This window comes from Colossoma macropomum, unplaced genomic scaffold, assembly GCF_904425465.1.
Source record: "Colossoma macropomum unplaced genomic scaffold, Colossoma_macropomum, whole genome shotgun sequence".
Lineage (NCBI taxonomy): Eukaryota > Metazoa > Chordata > Actinopteri > Characiformes > Serrasalmidae > Colossoma > Colossoma macropomum.
In genome coordinates this window covers 11,962,357-11,982,002 of record NW_023494798.1, presented here as the reverse complement: position 1 = coordinate 11,982,002, position 19,646 = coordinate 11,962,357, and the positions used below count along the sequence as shown (strand labels likewise).

Here is a 19,646-nt window from a genome sequence, read left to right as displayed (position 1 = left end):
GAAGGATGAAATACTAAAAGGAGATTGATGTACCTTATCCACAAACGGATGGTCCATGAAGTCTGGCCCTCCAATGCTGAGGTTTAAGACATCAATCTTCTTCAGGATGGCATAGTTAAAAGCATCCAGGAACCAAGAGGTGTAGGACACCTGAGAGAAAGGTTCAGTCAGTCTTATATATGAGCATGTGTCTCATTCAGATTTATACCTTTCCTCCCTCCCTTAAAGGAGCCTTTCAGTTTTGTTATGATTATGTTAGTATCATGATATATGATGTCCCAATCTCTTTCTCTTCAGGTGCAGAGTTTCCTGCAGCGTATTACAAGCACAGGTCATCCATTCACAGAGCTAGCACATATACTTGCATCATACAGTCACTGTCTCAACAAAAATCTCCAAAATGGTAACTTTACAGATTAGGGAAGAAATATTCTTAACATAATAATGTAAGTTAATGTAATGTAAGGTGATGTAACAAATATCAGTGATATATCAGTTAATTGAAATTTTGACACAATGCAAACAAAAGCTGACTTTTTCAAATGCAGAATGTAAAAAAAAGAATAAATAAACAATAAATAAAATATTAAAAGAGGACAGACAAGGGTTCTGCTCTGACAGAAGCAATAACCCTAAACATACTTCAGTGTAACTGAACACAGCCTTGAACGTTTGTCCTGAACACTTCTGTGTACTCGATCAGGAAAAATGTGTCCTGTCTTGGTAAATATTAGTTCCTATATATTCAAACAATACTAAATGTTTAAAGAGTGTTTAACATAAGTATTTTTTAAAAAAGTGTTTAAAACAATTTACATTCACTTTTCCAAGGGAAAGGCACAAATTATAACTTAATGACATTTTAAATAGAAAATTTAAATAAAAAATGTATGGAATCTAGACAGGGCATACAGAGTCAATGCAACTTAAAAATGCTGCAACAGAATGTGCTACAATTATGTTCCCTAACTAAAGTTACTGAGGTACTCTTGAGGGTACAGTTTATTCCTGAGAGTGCATCATATAGATTACATTCACTTCATTTATCACATACATGTCATTCATTCTCAACTATTGGGCAGCACAAACAAAAATTTGATAGAGAACTGTAAAAACATAAGCTGCGGAGCATCAGTGATCCAAGAAGAGTGCAGTGGAAAATCTATTCATTTTTCAAGCCACAGTGCAGGGATGGACTGATGTAAACTTTTATAGAAAACATATTTTGGAATATTTGAGAAAATGGGATTTTTTTGATTGATTTTTTTTTAACAATTGTCCAACTCCCTAGGAAATACCACCATCACTTATGGGTCAATTATTTCAAATCAAAACTTTGTACATATACAGTCATAAGCAAAAGTTTAGAGGCCAAATTACATGTTTTGTTAATTTTCTAAGTGAAAATAAGTTAACACAACCTCTACAGGGTACAAACTTAAATATGGTATTTTCTTCTATTTTTAGTGCATAATTGCTATTTACTTGCTGAGTTTAACATGCTGAGGGAAAAAAAAACAAAAAAAAACAGACAAACTTTTGGACGGGCTACAATTTTTGTTTTTTCCTCCCAATATTATATATGTTAATTCTGCAAATAAAAAGTAATTGTGCATTAAAATGTACAGAAGTGAGTTCTCTGTTTTCTGAGGATATATTTCCACGTAGAAAAAAAAAAAATCAATAAAACATGTGATTTGAAAAGTGGCTCCCAAATGTTTGCATACAACTATAAGCACTCTATAATCCTTTTGTGAACTAAACTATTTAAAAAGCTCTTTTAGGGTACTGCAACAAAGAAAAGTATAAACAGTGAACACTGCAGATTAAAATGAGGATAATTTGGCCACAAAATGCAAAAAATCAATATAGGGTGAGTATATACCTGGTTGTTTGTGAACACTCTGAAGATATGCAGCTCAGAGTCTGGAGCAAAGCCCTGGCACTCCCTCATGCTGGCTATGACCCCAGCCACAAAGGTGCCGTGGCCCAAGCCTATATAGACAAATTCATTATAAAGAGAGCAGACAACTTGTGGTAATCTCTAAACTTCTGTGCCAAAACAATTTTTACAAGGTTTTACCATCATCCAGTGTCTTCTCATTGGTCCAGTTGGTCCTCTCTTTAACATTCTTAAAGTGTGGGTGCTTCTCACTAAGTCCAGTGTCAAAAACAGCCACCTTCACTCCTGAGCCTGTAAAGAAGTCAAATATCATAAGGAGCTGGACTGAAATTAAAACCTGTATACTGAACCTGTAATATCACACAAAGGAACAATGGTGCTGCCAGCCAACAGATGCAGATAGGTGCCTTCATTGTTTTGCATTCCAGTGAGAGTAACAAAATCTAGTTTTTCTTTACAAAAGACATAAAAACACTCACCTGTGTGGCCCATTTGCCAGAGCACATCAGCCTGTAGTATCTGGGCTACATGGCGGGGGATGGCCCTGAGCAGGCGGCGACTGGAATGGCGGCCTGTGGCGTGCCAGAAGCCTGAACTGAGAGACAAACTGGTTCTCCTCAGTGGTCGAGATGACTGCCATGACTGCCACTTTTGCACCCACCGTGTGTCATTACAGGAGGAGCTGCCATCACTTCCTGCTGATGAGAATAGGAAAAGGTGGACAGAAAAAGAAACAGAAAGACAGCAGAAGAAGGTAAAATGATAATGCTTCATACAAACCTAGAAAACAAAGGCATGTTGCATTAAAAAGTTCTATGATTGCACATAGAGGTAGATCTGCACTGCCATTCAAGCCACCAAGCCATTCAAGAATTTGCGGCCAGAGTTACAGAAGTCTGTTACATTATATTTACAATTAACAAGCATGAGTCCATAAAAAACTAAAACCAGTCAGCTGTTGCGTTTTGTTGCACATGCTGTTTTTTATTATACCAGTTAAATCAGGGAACGATGTGAAAGGATCCACTTTTTTCACAATATGGTCAGCCAAATTTAAGATTTTTATCACTTTTTAACACTGTTAATCAACCACTAACAAGTTATACCCAGTAAAGAATGAACTCGCGGTGCCTGCCTCTAATGGAAACTGACAACACGCTCAAAAGAACATCACATTCTTCTGAAAACCATACTCCAGCCACATACACTCACCTCTGAAATAGGGCTGAAAGATTGTTTTTTGTCAAAATTGCAGAAAGATTAACTTAACTTAACACAAAGCTCAAGTCTTTTGGCCAAAGTAACAGCCCTGGAACAGGGATGTGCATTCTTAAATAACGAAAGATGGTAGGCTTACTTTTTTAGGTAACAGCACAAAATTATAATAGGATGCAGAAAAACATGTCTTATTATTCAGAAAACTTTGGTAGGTATTATGCTGTACAAGGAACGGAGGCCTCTTCTGATAAGCTAATGAGCTAAACGAGCTAACCAGAGTCACACTGGATGTGCTCGGGTCACAGGACCTGCGCTTTTAGTGGCGGGACAAATCAAAGTTCAGGACAAATGTGAAATGTTGTGGCCAGAGGCACCGGAAAGTTGGCAATGTCTACCCCTGTTTGAATATACTTAAGAGCTTTAGCTTGATTAATGACTCCACCTCTATTTACCTACCTAAACAAAATCAATCAAGGCTCTGCATTTTAAATCCAATTTACTATTCACATACACATTTTCTCCTCTGCAACCCAGAGCTCTGTACAATCCTCCCAACAGACAGGTGCAGGGCAGGAAAACAAATCACCTCTTATTACACAGCTGAAAGGTTAAACATTGAATTAAATGGCGATGATTGCAGAAAGGCTCGTTCGATGATCAACACAGCACATTTACCAGCCCAGGCATTTGTGGTATAGCTGCAATCAAAGGGTGCCACTATAATCATCTCCTGAACAATAAATGGAAGCCCATGACAAATTAGCATTTCTCTGCTTGCTTCACTGAGCCCATGCAGTGTAACTGATTGGCTAATAGATTCTGCTGCTCTCAAAACTGTCTCTTTCTAAGCAGCTCCTAAAGCCACTGTGGAACAGGGAGACAACAGTAATTCAACCTTGAGGCACAATTTGATGCTTGTGTAAACACAGGCAAGCATGGAAGGAAAAAGCTCTTTTCATGCCATGTTTTAATCCAGTACAGAGTGAGGGAGTAGGCATCAAGCGGGACCAAACCGCCATGCTAATCATCTCGAGCGGCACTGACAAGACTGGCAGCCTCTCTTCCCAAGTACTGCACACTGATTTTGCACAGACGTGCCCAGAGGAGAGCCCTCCATAAACTATAATTGTATTAAATTCGAGTCTCCCACGCTCGCTCTTACAGAGTCGGCCCTGTTGCAATTTAATGATAATTACTGCTCCCATGTCCATCAGACACCGACCAGAGAGCCGAGTGAAGGCCACTTAATCGTTTCTGTAGCGTGTTCCTACTGAAGCGGCATGACTAGCCGCTATTAGCCAGAGCGTTTTATAATGAGAGTGGGAGGTGTGTAAGAGTGCACTGCAGACTGATGGACTAAGGCATAAGAAAAGAGTGGTTTGTTCATGTACAACTTCTCTAAGGCCCTTAAGCACATTTGGATTTTAATGAACACCAAAATATGTAAAAGACCGGCAATGTTTCTGCGAGACTTGTGTAAATCTCTGACCTCACAACAATTTACAATCACAGTTCTTTAGGAAATTATTCAATGTGTCATTAAATCTGAAGTTTCAACATGATTCGATTAGAATTAAAAGATTCCATAAAATTAGTGCATACTTTACTGATTATACAGGTTGCAATGTGATGACATTTATTGTTGCCATGATAAATTATATGAAAATACAGAGAGCATAATAAGTCCTGTATAATTGCATTCAATATGTGAAACTGAGTAAAAACCACTGTATTCAATTTGACAATACATTTGTTTCAACTGATCAGATGTTAGAAATACTAAATATCGTGACGCATATTGTGTATCAAGAAAATGTCTTCATATATAACATATATTTTTGCCAGCCCTATCTATTATTATTATACCAATTATAACACCTTCCTAAATTCCAAAACTGGTCAATCACCAACTTCAGATAAATGCTTCACAACTGCAGCAATGCATTTTTACACCCCTGCCACAAATGGGTCTTGGTTTGAATGTGGGTGTGAAGGTTGGGTGTTGGTTTGTAGGTGGGCATTGGTGGGTGGATAAACACAGTTTAGGGGCTCCAAAGCCTCTTTACAACAGCTGCAGTCTGACATGTTAGTGTGACTTCAGCCTGGGTGTGGGGAGGAGTGCAGGCAGGGCAGAGACACAGCATTCTTTCACTGCTGACTCCTCTGGGGCCACTCCCTCCAGTATGAGCCACTGATAAAAAGCCAGTGTTCTGTCCGCCCCCTGCTGCTGTCCCCAGGGTGGCGCAGAGGGTTCTACTTCGCCTGACCAGAACTGTTACCAACCACTGCCTTCAGTTCAAGTTAAAAACTGAGACAAAACACTAGTTTAAACTATGCATATGTGTATCTGTGTTCCATGGGCTAAAGATATTGGCAGACTTTATATACCACTTTCCAGTTGCCTTCCAGTAGGAAAAAAGAATGGAAGCTAAAATTTGAACAGACAACAGAAAGAATACATACATAATGTGAGAACAATGGGTCATAAGTGCATGTGGGCATTTTGTTGCCTACAATGTGTTTGTTATGTTGACAAAACATGTCAAAATAGATTTAATTCTCAAAAATTAATACTTATTTAAAATTTTCATTAAAAGTTTGACTGGATTTGCCTTCACAAACACATTTCTTTACATAGAGTTCCTGAGAGGACTGAGGTTGAAGCTTCAGCATCGCTATGAAACATGCATTAACTTAGCCTAGTTATTTATAGTGGTCTTAGCTGATAGTTGATAGTGGTACTTGAAAGCAACATGCCATTAAGCTTGACACAATGGAGATGTTACACTTTGCACTGGAGCATTTGTTGTTATCAGATAATGTCAGGGATGTACGTTTACACACTATTAGCAATACTGACCCATAAAAACACTATGTTCAATAATTAGATCTGAAAACACCTGACAAATACCACTACAAACATTTAAAATAACATTTTACAACATCACAACATCAGTTAAAAACCCTATGCCTGAGAGATGAGGACCAGTTTGGACCCATTACTGCCAGACCTAGTTAAGGGAAAAAAGGCATTTTGTATTTTCTATGTTCTATGTTACAGGTCTTGCTGGTTGACATTTGTCAATGATTAATTGCTAACTTTGTTAACATTAGCAATAACTGAACAAGGAAATTCCCTCAAATTTTGCAGACCTAGGCCTTTGCAGGTAACAGAGCCCACTTATTTGGGTAACTGTGCGGAAAATATTAAACCAGTTAAACCAAGGTTTTTTTTTTTTTTAAATAGCTTTGCTTTAACTTCGTCCCCCCAAAATATAAACGTTACTTTACATACACAACAATAATAATGATAACAAAACAAAAAAAAACTAAAATTGTCCAAAAAAAGAGCATAACAAAAGCGCAGCTTAAGTCGTGGTTGTAGTTTTTCATATTTGATTACATATCTAAGAAACTTAGTCAGAAAGAACAGAATTAAGAATGATTTTACTCCTGAGACCCGAAGCCATTTTATCTGATGTTTGAAATGCTGTGGTGTGAGGATGTCGTAAAATGGATGTAATACCAGACAGGTGGATTTTTTTTAGGCTGCCTGCCGTAATCAGTGTGCTCAAACAGTGCAGCTCAACAGTTGCATTTCTAGAATATTCTCATCTATGTTTGGTACAGTAAACGTGGTATTAAAGTGGGACTTCACATCATTCAACAATAAAAGTTCGTAATTTTTATGTGTAGAAATACTACTGCCTTGCTAAGGGTTACATGAAACAAATGAATAAATTAACAAGTTGTTTGTGGTAAATGAGTTTTAAACTGTCAGTGGGAGCTATTGCTATGGTAACCTGGTTAACTATCACAGGGCACAGGCCTCTCTGGGAATATGGTGTACATCTGGAGTGACCACAGTAAGGACTAAGGCTGTCTAAAACTATTTATTTAAAGATGAAACCCTACCACTGAGCAGTTTGAGGGTGCGGAAAACCTTGCGCTGGGGTGTGACTCTCTTGATGTAGGGGTGGTCCTGCAGTGTGAGTAGGCTGCTGCGAGCATCCTGCCGGATCTGCACCACCTCGAAGTCACTGGGGTAGTCACTGGCCGGGTTCTCCCGCTGCACGATGCGCCAATTCTCCCCCTCCGTGTTTCTCAGGGCACTGCTGATGAAGTGACTGCGGGCTTTGGCCGTAAAGTAGCCGTTAAATGCTACGATGTACTCTGGAAAAGACAGTAGACGTTAAAAACGCATCAGCATACTGTGTTCGACATGCAGTTGAAATATTCTGAATGAAACAAACTGCATGAGCTGTTCACTGAGCCATAAGTTAGTGAACCAGAAATCAGAGTATTATGCATTCAGTGATCGACAATATGAATAAGAAATTTATTTCTATACATTTCTCATGAAACGACTCAGACTTACTGTCACTGTTGACTTAGACACCTTTTATTTACCTTTTGATTTTACTTGAACAGACTGTATACTCAGCTACTGGTGTTTGAAGACCACAAGATCACCTTTCTGTTTGGGATTATGTTACCAAATGATACAATTTGCATGATGCTTATACACAAGAAGTTGTGGTTTGACATTTGGTATGTGAATGTGCACTGAAGACTACAAAATTGCTCAAAACCTTTGCAAGTCGACTAAACTAAAGAAAACCATAAACAAAAGCCTTAAACAAGCAATAGGGCTTGAAAATTTGAGCCCATGAAAGGAAGTCTTTCCTCAAGGGGCAAGGTAAGCAGAGATAAAATGTCAACTCATCTTTCAATCCATTCTGTACTACACAAACAACTACAGCACAAAAACTGAAACAAGAACGAGAAGTTGTTGGCAAGCAAACTGGTACGCCTGGATGGGTTATGAAAAGCACACGTTCCTCAACCAACTAAGTACATGCAATTCATCGCACAATACTTCTCCTCACTGCCGTTTGGCAAAATGACTTCCCTTCACGGTTCTTGTTTAGGGCTCAGAAACAGAACATTTCCAGCAGCTTTGGCTTTGGAAATGTTCCTGTGTACTGACCAAGTAGGCAAGGGAATGGCACGAGACCAATCTGCAATCTTGGACCATGGGCAGTGTCACATCTGAAGAAATGTGGAATCGATTTTCTTTGCAAATAGAATACATCAGCACACACAAGCTGCATTTTACAGCTCTGCATTTAGAAAACAACAGGAAACTGAAGTCTAGTGTCGTGAACAATTAAGAACACTAAAGAAACAATGGTGTCGTTAACTACAGAGTAACAAGATCATAGCAGTGTGAAAGCATATCAGTAACAAAATTAAAATATGTAAAACAGCAATGTAATCCTTAGTTTGAATATAAATTTTACACTCATACATGCAAGTTTGGGCTTAATGAAAATTCAAATTCAATAATTCCATTTACATTTGTCATTTGGTGCACTAGTATTGACACTTCATTTACACAGAGATTTAGATGCTTTGAGTAGCATTTTTAAAGTATTTCCAGAACTGCATATTTATGCCTTATGTGATTATACAATAATGGTTTCAAAATGATGATCGAAATGTAATTTAACATTACACATTTGCACTCTAATATTTTTTTGAAATTGCATTATTAAATTGAACACCAAACTAGAAGGATGTCAAAAATCAAATGTAAAAGGGAAACAGCATCTCTCCTGTCTGCATTACTTATTCTCACATACTGTGCTCATTCTGTGTCAAAATGCCTTTGAAAATGCATTCGACCAGATTGCATTTTCATTTTCACCGTCTTCCCAACCTGTCAATCATCTCATCAGGGCAGAGGCAACAGCACACGCAGCAGAAAAGGTTTTCTCTGGACTAATGCGACCAATCTTACATTAGAAGATTAAGTGAAACAGAGCAATATACTCACTTGTGATGTTTTTTATACACGACCCACCAAGAATCTGTAATTGAACGTGTTGCAGATTTTGCTAATTTAATAAGTGGCCGCAGTTAGAAATTATTGTCTGTGTTAGCCGACCATAGGCTACAGATAGAGGATGATCCAGCATCGAGGTCCATCTTCTAATACACACAGTGCAATTTGGATGTATTGCTGTGTTCCAATTCATCTGTTACCTGTGTAACTCATAAAATGATTTAGCTGTAATTGTACTGGTACACACAGACATGTGTAAATCACACAACCACCTTGTCATACTGGCTGAGTTGGCAACAGCCGCAGTACAGCGCCGGTACCGTGTCATTTCAGCCTAATTAAGCTAGTGGGTCTCTAATGTCCTGCTTTTTTTTTATTTGTATTACAAAATCGCTGGTATATGTGCGTGACACAGTGAGCTGGGTCATGTTAGCCAGCTGATAAAAAAACAGATGAGTGCTTTGTTTGGGAATGTAACATCAGCTAGCATTAACAGTGGCTTTTAGCTAGCTTAATTCTGCAGCCCCTCACAAATCATGTAGCATATTAGCAGGTGAGGTGATTACAGAGCAATATATCCACCTCTGATGCTCACTTGGTAGAAGATACGCCTGCATGGCATCAATTGGAAAGTCTATGTCCAGCCTCACTTTCAGCCCCCAATCTCAGTTTATGAAACGAGGCTGAAGGTAGCTTCTTTTTCGAATGTTCCACTCCACCAGTCCACACTGAGGCAGCAGAATGTAACTGCTGCACTGTTTAAGATGGACTGGAAAATTTGAAAAAGAACCTGGGAAAGGAAGCCAAGTTTAGCCTCGTTTTTATCAACCAGACACACCTCATCTGTTAATGTAAGAGCAGCTATAAACCCTTCGGCCGCCATGTTTTCAGACAAAGCTTTTCCCGCTGTCTGTGCTCTTGGCTTTGCCCTGATATAACTGACAGGTTGGGAAAAGCACAGGCGCTGTTTCCTATTTACATATGAATTTTCTTTCTAGCTTGGAGCTCTCTTTGCTTCATAATCACGTAACGCATGAATATGTAGTTCTAGAAATACATTTAACTTTGAATAAATCTACTCACAAAGCATCCAAATCTCTGTGTAAATGAAATGTCAAAACTAGTCCACCAAATGGCAAATGTAAATAGAATTACTGAATTTTCATTTTGAGCCCAAACTTTCATGTATGAAACTTAGGATTACATTGCCACTACATTGCATATTACATTTTCATTTCAATTTTGATGCCGATATGCTTCCATATACAGGGAACACTCTTCTGTTTTATGCCGACTGTTCAGCATTGCAAAATTTGAGATTTTAGATACAATTATTAATTGCATTAGACTTCAAATTAAAAAAAAAAAAATCATTAATGTTGTTTTTACTACACACACTCATTTCAGCCTATATGAAATGTAGAAAACTAATAATAATAATTCTCTTAGTGCTGACTTCATTAATCGCCAGCTGTATTAATAGTACTAAACCAATAAGTAAAACCAATCTTATAAAGTGGTGCAAATCGAAATTCAAGTTCATGCATTTTTAGCCCAAAAGAGAATAGCAGACTAAAACAACTGAAGTACAAATACAAGATGCACAGAAACAAAATAAAAGCCCTTCTGAAAGCACTTACCCCCTATAAAACCCACAGTCTATAATGATCTTCTGCAAGTGTAGGAAGTGTGAATGAATAAAACATTGGGGTTTGGCACAAAGACCATATTCACAGGCCAGTAATTAGGTCACTATAAATACCATGTTATGCTCTGGTCCTACAAGCATGGGGGCCACACACACACACACACACACACACACACACACACACACACACACACACACACACAATGAAGGCTGTCCAAGACATCAGGCTTTTCATATGGGCTTTAGAAACTTCTAAACCATAACACCATCAGTACTGTGCAGGAGGTGCAGGCCTGAAGACCCCCAGTACAGTAAATTAGCACACTAGTTTTAAAGTGTTAGCACTGAAGTATTCACAGGTCTTGCCCACAGACACAAAGAGAGGGATATCTGGGGCTTTTGCTCTGAAAACAAAATGACTGATATCACCAGGTAATTCTTTTTTATTGTGCCATAAAATGTTCTAATCAGTCAGATAAACCCAAGGCCAATTTGCATCTTATCATGTTATGGTTTACAGTGAGTTCAATGTTTAGTACAGGAAACAAAACCTTCTTCCAAACCTCTCAAACAGGAAACAATTATATAAAGTCATGCTGTTATTTAACAGGCAAACAGACGAATGAAATCTATGACATTGCTGACAGTGGTGGAGAGGGATCATAAAAAGCTTTGTGACGCTTCATGAAGAAAGTGTACGAAGTATTTAACCAAATACTTCACCAAACATCAAATACCAAATACTAGTGAGGCTAAATACTAGGGATGAGTCAGTGTTTTTGAATATACATAGCCATGAAAGTAGAAAAAAAAGCAAGTTTCATATTTTCAGTATGCAAATGAGTGTGCCCCTAGCGTTATACATTTTCATAAGAACTTTAATATGTCTGAACTCTATACGCCACCAGAAGACAGTGTGTAGCCAGCACCTTACGTGTTGTTCAGAGCTGGTATGTGGACACTAATTATCGAGTTAAAGTGATTCAGCCACAAGCATTGCTAACAGGTATATAAAATTAAGCACATAGCCATGCAACTTCCTTAAACAAACACTGGCAGTAGAAATGGTCAAACTGAAAAAGTCAATGACTTTAAAAGTGGCATTGGCTTAGGGTGCCACCTTTGCCACAATTCAGTTTGTGAAAATTTCTGCCCTGCTAATTCTGCCCAACCAGTCAAGTGTAAGTGTTATTATTGTGAAATGGAAGCGTCTAGAAGCTACAACAGCTCAGCCAACAAGCGGTAGACCAGGCAAACACAGAGTGGGGCCCCCAAATGCTAAACTGCCCATCCTCTGCCTCTGGAAGTAACATCAGCATAAGGACTCTGTGTTGGGAGCTTCATGAAATGGGTTACCATGGCCGAGCAGCTGGACCCAAGTCTAAGATCACTATGCACAATGCCAAGCGTCGGATGGAGCCATGTAAAGCATGTCGCCATTGGACTCTGGAGCAGTGGAAACACATTTTCTGGAGTGATGAATCATGCTCCTCTATCTGGCAACCTGAAGGATGAATCAGAGTTTGGCAGACTCCAGGAGAACACTACCTACTACAATGCACACTGCCAAGAGTAAAGTTTGGTGGAGGATGGATGATGGTCTAGGGATGTTACTCAGGGCTTGGGCTCAGCCTCTTAGTTTGAGTGTCTCAGACTTCATGATTTTGGTGTAATCTGTATTATATATGCACAGCTGAAAGTGTTGCTGATGGGGTGTAATTTGGGAAACATTTACTGAAATATTTAGACATTATTTCGCAAAAGCAAGCTCCTGTTTGCTTATAGCCATATACTTCCACACCAGAACCCGAGCACAACAGTAGCCTGAATATACAGATTATCAGTGAAATACAGTGTTTTGTCATGTTCATATTAAAACGCAGCTCACAATTTGAAATGAAGGTGACTGCTTTTGGATTCTCTATGCAGGAAAAACTCAGGTTTCTCAAAGAAGGTTTGCTTAATATGAACAATGATTACTTTCTTTAAATGTAACTCTCTTAATACCTTTATGCACTTTATATCTTATGCCTGAGCCTGATCAGTTCTACTTTCCTACAGCATTTTGTTCCAGCTTTAATGTTCTGATTCACTTCTGATGAACTTCTAATTCAACTAATAAAGGTCTTAATAAAAACTAACATTAGCACACAGTGTATGACAAAACTAAAAAACAACATCAAAGCGCAAGTTGGGCACTGCTGTCTTAGTCTGTGGTATTTGTGGTTGTGTGACCACAAGATGAACCCTCTGCTAATCCAAACACACTCACACACACTCAGACATGTTCAAACAGATCCTTTATCGGTGCTGTAAAATGCTAAACCCAAGGCCTAAGTTTGAGTGTCTAAAGCTACTGTACTTTTCATGCAACTCCTATATCATCAAATGGACCTCCAAATAGACAAGAAGGCTGTTTACACCTTGTATCAATATGCATTTTCAGTGATCAGATCATGTCTGGATTTCACTTGACCGCATGAAAAGGCAGGTATAAACACACCAAGGATGCACTAAAATGGGATTACGATTTCTCACTCAAATCACAGGAGGCAGTCTGAGAAAGAGCTTGACCACATTCAACACAAGTGTAAATGGAACGTGTTTTCTGTATGGGTACATCTACATAGTTGGAAATGCATCTGCCAAATGCAGACTTGCAGGTGAGAGGATAAACAAGGAAATGCAAGATTGGGAATACACAAAGCTGGAGTTATCCCCAAGCCAATTGCAGGCCGATGAAAGCATCCAAGCATGTGTTGAGGTGCTTTTAACACCGTAGAAAGTAAAAGCTGATCTTATCCGGCCACACTGGGGATGCATTTTAGTGAAAACTGTGAATGCAATCTGGCCAGAGTTTATCCAGATATGATCTCAGCATTTACCCTACAATAACACAGGCCAGGCAACCCAGCTTGGATGAGACATTAGACATTAGCATGTAACTGGCAGATTAATGTTTGTTTCCTAGTGTTCGGTTTTTATGTGGCACTCCCTGAACTAGGGGAAAAAACTATTTTTAAATTGCTTTGTATAATCTATTTACAAATATAAAGATGCACTAAATTCAGATGCCAGGTACACCACTGATCCCATCAGAGTGAGGCAGAGTGAAACTGGTTTGGCAGTGTAGTCTTTTAGCATCTAGTAGAATTTGAGAATTTCACTAAAAAGAGAGTGTTTATTTTCTGAAATATGTTAATTTGGGGTGGTTTTATCTGTTGTACTCCTGAAAAGGAAATAAATGGTTTAATAATAAAAATGTCTGCCACTTTATTGACGTGAGAGCTTCCACTGCTATGTGCAGACATAAGCAGTCAACTTCCTATAGCACTGTTCACAAAGCCTTATAATCAAATGATCTATTTGGGTTTTCTTATAGACCTGACAGTCCAAACAGTATTTAGTGCTGATACAAAATGTTGTAAAAACTATTTAGTTTTTAACACTACTCTTATACATTTCTATGAAAATATATGCAAATTATTCTTTGGCCCATTATGAACTATAAAGCACTAAGCATGTATAAATTAACTGACTATAAATTAATTCCTACAATCACAAACTTCTGGAAAATACATGTGTAGAGAATGTATAATGTTGTGTATTCACATGTGCAGCGTACTTTAAAAATAATTCTGCACAGTGATACAATACCAGCCCTCACACATTTGGTGACACTACATACACACAACAACACTGGCAGCTGTGAAGGGTCTACCACCTGACTTTAAAAAAAAAATAAAAACATCCAAGAGAAACACAGAACTTGGACATGAAACGCATTAGTGCAACGTGCAAACAGCCTTCAGCACAACTGTATAAGAATGTTTAACACCACACAGAGCTAAAAGAAAACAGGTGACTCTACTTACCGTGTTCTACTACTTTGGAGGAGAAGTCCACTTTCAGGGTGAGCTGAGAGTAGTTGGAGCTCAAGAATCCGTCAGTGGTGGTGGAAGAGGAGGGTGAGCTGGGAGTCACTCGCTCTTCCTCAGTCCCAGCCAGAGGCAAGCGCCCCACCAGCAGGGCCACAAACAGGAAGAGGCAGACTGGGGCCATGGTGCCTGCAGTCTGGTTCAGTTCATAGCTCATCCAAGGGAGTCTAAAAGTGTCAGTACCTCTTAAGTCACTGCATGAATATGGCTAAAAATGAGCAAAGGTGTCTAAAATGGTCCTGAAGATTTTGGAACAGGCTATATCTGGAACTCTGAAAAGCCTGAGTAACACATGGCTTATGTTTTCATTTCTTTCTACGTTTTCTCTCCATTTTTGGTGTCCAGCACTTGGAGATCAGTGATACGTCATACAGAGAACGACGGGGGCCATTATTCCACACAGAGAGGGAGAGCACCAAAGCAGCTAAGAAAGGACGTTCACCTAAGGGTCAGCTCTAAAAGCAAAGGAGTCTCCTTCCTTCTCCTATGGGAACAGAACACAAAACATGTCATACAAAAATTCTCATTGGTGGTTACTAAATATAGAGCTGGGCAATATGACAATATTTATCATTACTGAGATATATTACATCACAATATGTCACAATAAGCTTTTCTGAGTATGTTGTGGATATCGTCAATACTTAAAAGTATTGTAAAATCACAATTTTGCCATATCTCCCACCTCTAAAATAAACATTTAAATATCCTATAAGAAGCACTTGATATATTCAATTAATCAAGAAAAAAACAAAAGGTAATTTGTATTAGCTCTGACTAAGACATGTGTCCTTTACTATAACATCTTAGGTGTAATCACTATGAGGTTATTTCCATCATGTAGCCTGATGAAGCCATGACTAATCAAAGGTCTAGATACCGGCCAATAAAATGCATTTATGTGGGTCCTGAGATCCACAGTGAGAGGTGCAGCCTGTTCCAAAGCCCTCATTGGGGTCTGTGATTTTGCTTAGGTGAACATTTTCTGAATTTATCAAAATGTGTGGGATGTATGTGAATATGTGGAACAGACAGTTGTCAATATTGTTGCAATGTTAAAATTTTCCCCAATATTTCTGAAACAACATATTAGAACACTACTAACATGTTGAACTGTGGGATATAACACCTAGTCCAACACTGCTTAAAAACAGTACCTGAAAACACAACATAATGTGAGAAATCAAAAACCTGTTCTGTTTTTTATGCAACTTTTTAAACTAAGGAAACAAAGTAAACAAAGGACTAACATTTAATCCAAATCAGTGTCAAGTCTTGGCAGCGCATACATGCATAAAGGATACCATTTCTAATCCAATACAAAATACCACCCTCAGGAAAACTTAGAAACGGGACGTTGGTCTCACTGAAAATGAGAGCCCCCACCCAAGTTTGACTGGGGGGTTGATTTCCTCGCTAACTCTAGTGTTCATTTACACCTTAATAAAAAGCTGGAAAAGATCCAGATGGAGTCAGTCTAGGCTGTTATTGCCTGCCTCACATCCTGGAATAAAAAGGACAGCCCAAAATGTGCACAGCAGATGGGCCTTCAGTCCAGTCCTAGGTCTGAACTCCTTGATCCAGCTGGTACCAGGCCTGTAAAAATGCACAGGAAGACTACGAGTGGCCACTTTTGCAGTAGGAGGTCAAGATGATGACCAAACCAAAACTTTCAGCTTCTTAGTAAGGAATGTGTAATTGAGAACAGAATTGCTTTTCAGATGTTCTGTGTTTTTGTTAATAGTCACAGGTTTATTCAAATTCAAAAGGTAAAGGGTTTGGTAAAACGAAAAAAAAAACCAACAAACAAAGCGAGGTCCTTGGGACATTCTGAATAGACTTGCCAAGAAAAGGCCATGGCAACTAAAAACGCGAAGCAAGTATAATTTTAAAAGCCTGCTACCTAAAGCTAAAGCAGAGCAAAACCATCAGCTTCATATATGACTTAACAAAGAGTACAGTCAGCAGTCGATTGTTTACATGTGTGAAGTGGCAACCGGACACCACATTGATTTCATTAATTTACGTAAACAAACCTCTCTATTCCGACGTTTTATTAACGTGAGTAAATTTAATATTAAACCAGCTGAATTGTCGTTGGTGAATTAACACTGCAGCTGATATCAAGGTCTCCGTCAAGTCCGAATCTCTCAACGCTGTTGATGTTGTTACTAAAAAGTCAGCGAATTAAACTAAAGGATAACGTTTGTTAGCTAGCGTAGGTCATCTTTTTAACAAGACAGCATATTCGTTTGGAGTCACCTAAAAACTCACGCAGTTTCTTCGCTAACAGTGCTAACTACATCTACTACATCTGCTTAAACTTGAGCATGCTTCCCAAACAGAGAAGTTAGCAAGCTAGCTAGCAAGCTGCAGCCATTAAGACCAGTAAAGAAAACGTTAGTCTATTAGCTAGCTTACTTATCATTACCAACAACACAAAGACAGTGACTCTAGATTAGCTAAGTACTAACTTCAGTATGCTGGGCATCTGTTCATAATTCAGCAAAAGTAAGACACCATTAGTTTGAATAAATGTAAAATAAACAACGGTAGCAACTGCAGCTAGCTAGCTAGGTTAACGAAGGTAACTTGTACAAACTGCTTCAGTACTACAACAAATGCCAGCTAGGTAGGGTTACGTCGCTTGATAGCCAATTCACATATAAAAGTGCGAATTATACTTGTGTGGTTTCAGGCTGTTAATGCTGGTAGTTAAACAACTAAATCGCACAGCCATCTAAACAAACCCACGCGACCATGTTGCAGTCGATGCTACAAACTCGCAGCCAGCAGCGAAGCAGGCAAGCCTGAACACACGGGGCCAGGGTAACTCAGCTAAGCTACAGTAACATGAGCACACGCTATATACTCACTCTCACATCACGACAGGAACATTCTCCGCGATGTGGTTTAATAAATCTCCCGTCTGAAGAATCTTCTTTGTTCTCACCACACACTAACAGAGACGCCTACATGCGATCTGCTGAGGAGTTTAGCTGCTATGCTAAACTATCAATGCGTTCTCTTTGCTACTGTAACTTGAGTAACCAGTGAGCGAAACAGAAAGTAACCAATCAGCGATCGAAACGCGGAGAAACACTGTGAGTGACATCAGCTTCGTCCAATCAGACCTGGGGAGAGCGACGGGGGGCGGGACATAAGGCATTTCACAAAGACATCTGTAGTATACAACAGACTGCTCGGTCCCAAACTGACATACAGACAACATTACAAAATGCAATTAAATTTAACACATGGCTGCGACCGCTTTTCTACATTCATCTGCATTTATCGCGGCAAAACAAGCAAGTGAAACGCTGAAATGCAAAAGCATTTCCTCTAATAATATTACACTAAAATAAATTCTCTCCTGAAAAGTGATCTGAATATTAGTTGCATTCTATGTACGACCACAAGATGGCGCGAAAATCCAAACATCTGAACAGGTCTATGCCCAACAGCGCATGTTTCGTATAACGCACAAAAATGGCGCACACTGAGACATACTATCTCTTAATTTAGTTTAAATCACGCCAAAACTGAATTAAATCAACCGCTAGCGCTGAATCGCGATTGTGCGTTGCTTTCCGTTCACTTTTGTGGCGTTTATTCCGCCTCCCTGTGGTCACGAAGTGAATTCACTTTAATGTTAAAGGGGGATTCCACCGACTTTTCCAAAATTCTGCATAATTTAGAGGTTGAGGTATAAACAAAGTCATTTAGACTCAAAGTCATGTAGACTCAAATTTCCTTACAGTGCTGGTGATAGGAACCAGGGGTCCCGATGTCTACAACACAAATGTAGCCATTTTATTTACTAACCAAAACCACCAGCGAACTTGCACGTGTCTTCTGATTTTTTATATGTAATGTAAAATAGTGGAAAATTTGAAAATAATGTTTCGTTGGGGACAACTTTGCCTTATAACACCCTTTATGTACCCCTCCACCATGACTAGATTAAAATAAATTGATTAAAAACGTTTTAGGCCGAAACTATATCATAAAACTGGTGTAAAACAATGTATCAGACATCAGGCGTATGAGTATTCATAACTATTTCATGTAATAACTTTCTGTGAGGGAGCTTTTATAGGCTTCAAACACTTCAGATGTCTGGCTCCTATCACCACCTCTGTGAACAATTCTCGGCACGTTTCTCTAGAATGAAGCATTTCACACCAAACCCCTCCGATTGATTCTGTTGTTGACATGTTAACCATTTAATTACACAGAAATTTAGAAAAATTGGTGGAGCTCCCCTTTAACTGTACCAGAAAGTAAAGTGCAAATTACACTGGTAAACATTTTTTTATTTACTTGATTTAAATGTACACACTAGTTCCACATGAATAAAATATTACAGCATTGCAAATTTAACTTATTATTGGCAATAACTGTGCTGATTTAACCTATTTCATTCGTGTGGAAATGTGAATCCCTTACAGTCCAAGTTTTACAATTCCTTTGACCTTTAAAATTTCCTGAGCACAAATCACAAAGAAATGTCTTAAATCAATCAAACCATCTCATTAAAAAGTTTTTTTTCACTTATTATATCAAAATCTGTCTTGTGGTTAGTTCTGTTTATGGGATTTTTAAAGGCTAATAATAGAAAATAGAATGGGTATTGTTAGTTGTTCATCCGAAGTATAACTACACAATTTCATCACTCTAGATCACTCAGCAAGTTCTTTAGCATCATACTAAATTTAGGTGTTGGACATGAATGGGTTAACCCCTTAACATTTCAGATTTATTTCATACAAAGGCTTATTATTCAGTAACTACAGGGACTTCAATGCAAACTAAGGGAGCCATTCTTAGGGTATAGAAGTGTGTAGTAAAACTTTGGGCCCACCCATGGCTTGTTCAGGGGTTAAATTCAAAGCACCAGTATGCAGCTCCTAGAATGACAAGAAAAACTGACTTACAAAATGTGAAACCATTTAAGTTTAAATTCTTTAATTGAGACATTTGATAAAAAAAATGAGCAGATTCACTATTCTGAAAAAAAAGTTAACATGATCTATCATTATCCTTCGTTAAAACAAAAACAGACACAAACATGACGTACAAGTACACATT

At 38.6% G+C, this 19,646-nt stretch overlaps 1 protein-coding gene across 2 annotated transcripts in view; it reads right to left on the bottom strand.

The window, feature by feature from the left end:
• mbtps1 (membrane-bound transcription factor peptidase, site 1) overlaps positions 1-17,596 on the bottom strand; it is a 28,581-nt gene extending 10,985 nt beyond the window's left edge. The window contains exons 1-7 of one of the 2 annotated variants that reach the window (XM_036584751.1): positions 17,432-17,596; positions 14,493-15,039; positions 7,037-7,294; positions 2,383-2,601; positions 2,084-2,194; positions 1,886-1,995; positions 34-150 (exon numbers count right to left, since the gene is read on the bottom strand). In XM_036584751.1, the coding sequence (XP_036440644.1) occupies positions 34-150; positions 1,886-1,995; positions 2,084-2,194; positions 2,383-2,601; positions 7,037-7,294; positions 14,493-14,712 (1,035 nt within the window). In that variant the 5' untranslated portion in view covers positions 14,713-15,039; positions 17,432-17,596. The remainder of the gene's footprint in view (positions 1-33; positions 151-1,885; positions 1,996-2,083; positions 2,195-2,382; positions 2,602-7,036; positions 7,295-14,492; positions 15,040-17,431) is intronic. The other variant, XM_036584752.1, reaches the window with a different exon arrangement.
• Positions 17,597-19,646: the final 2,050 nt, after the last annotated feature.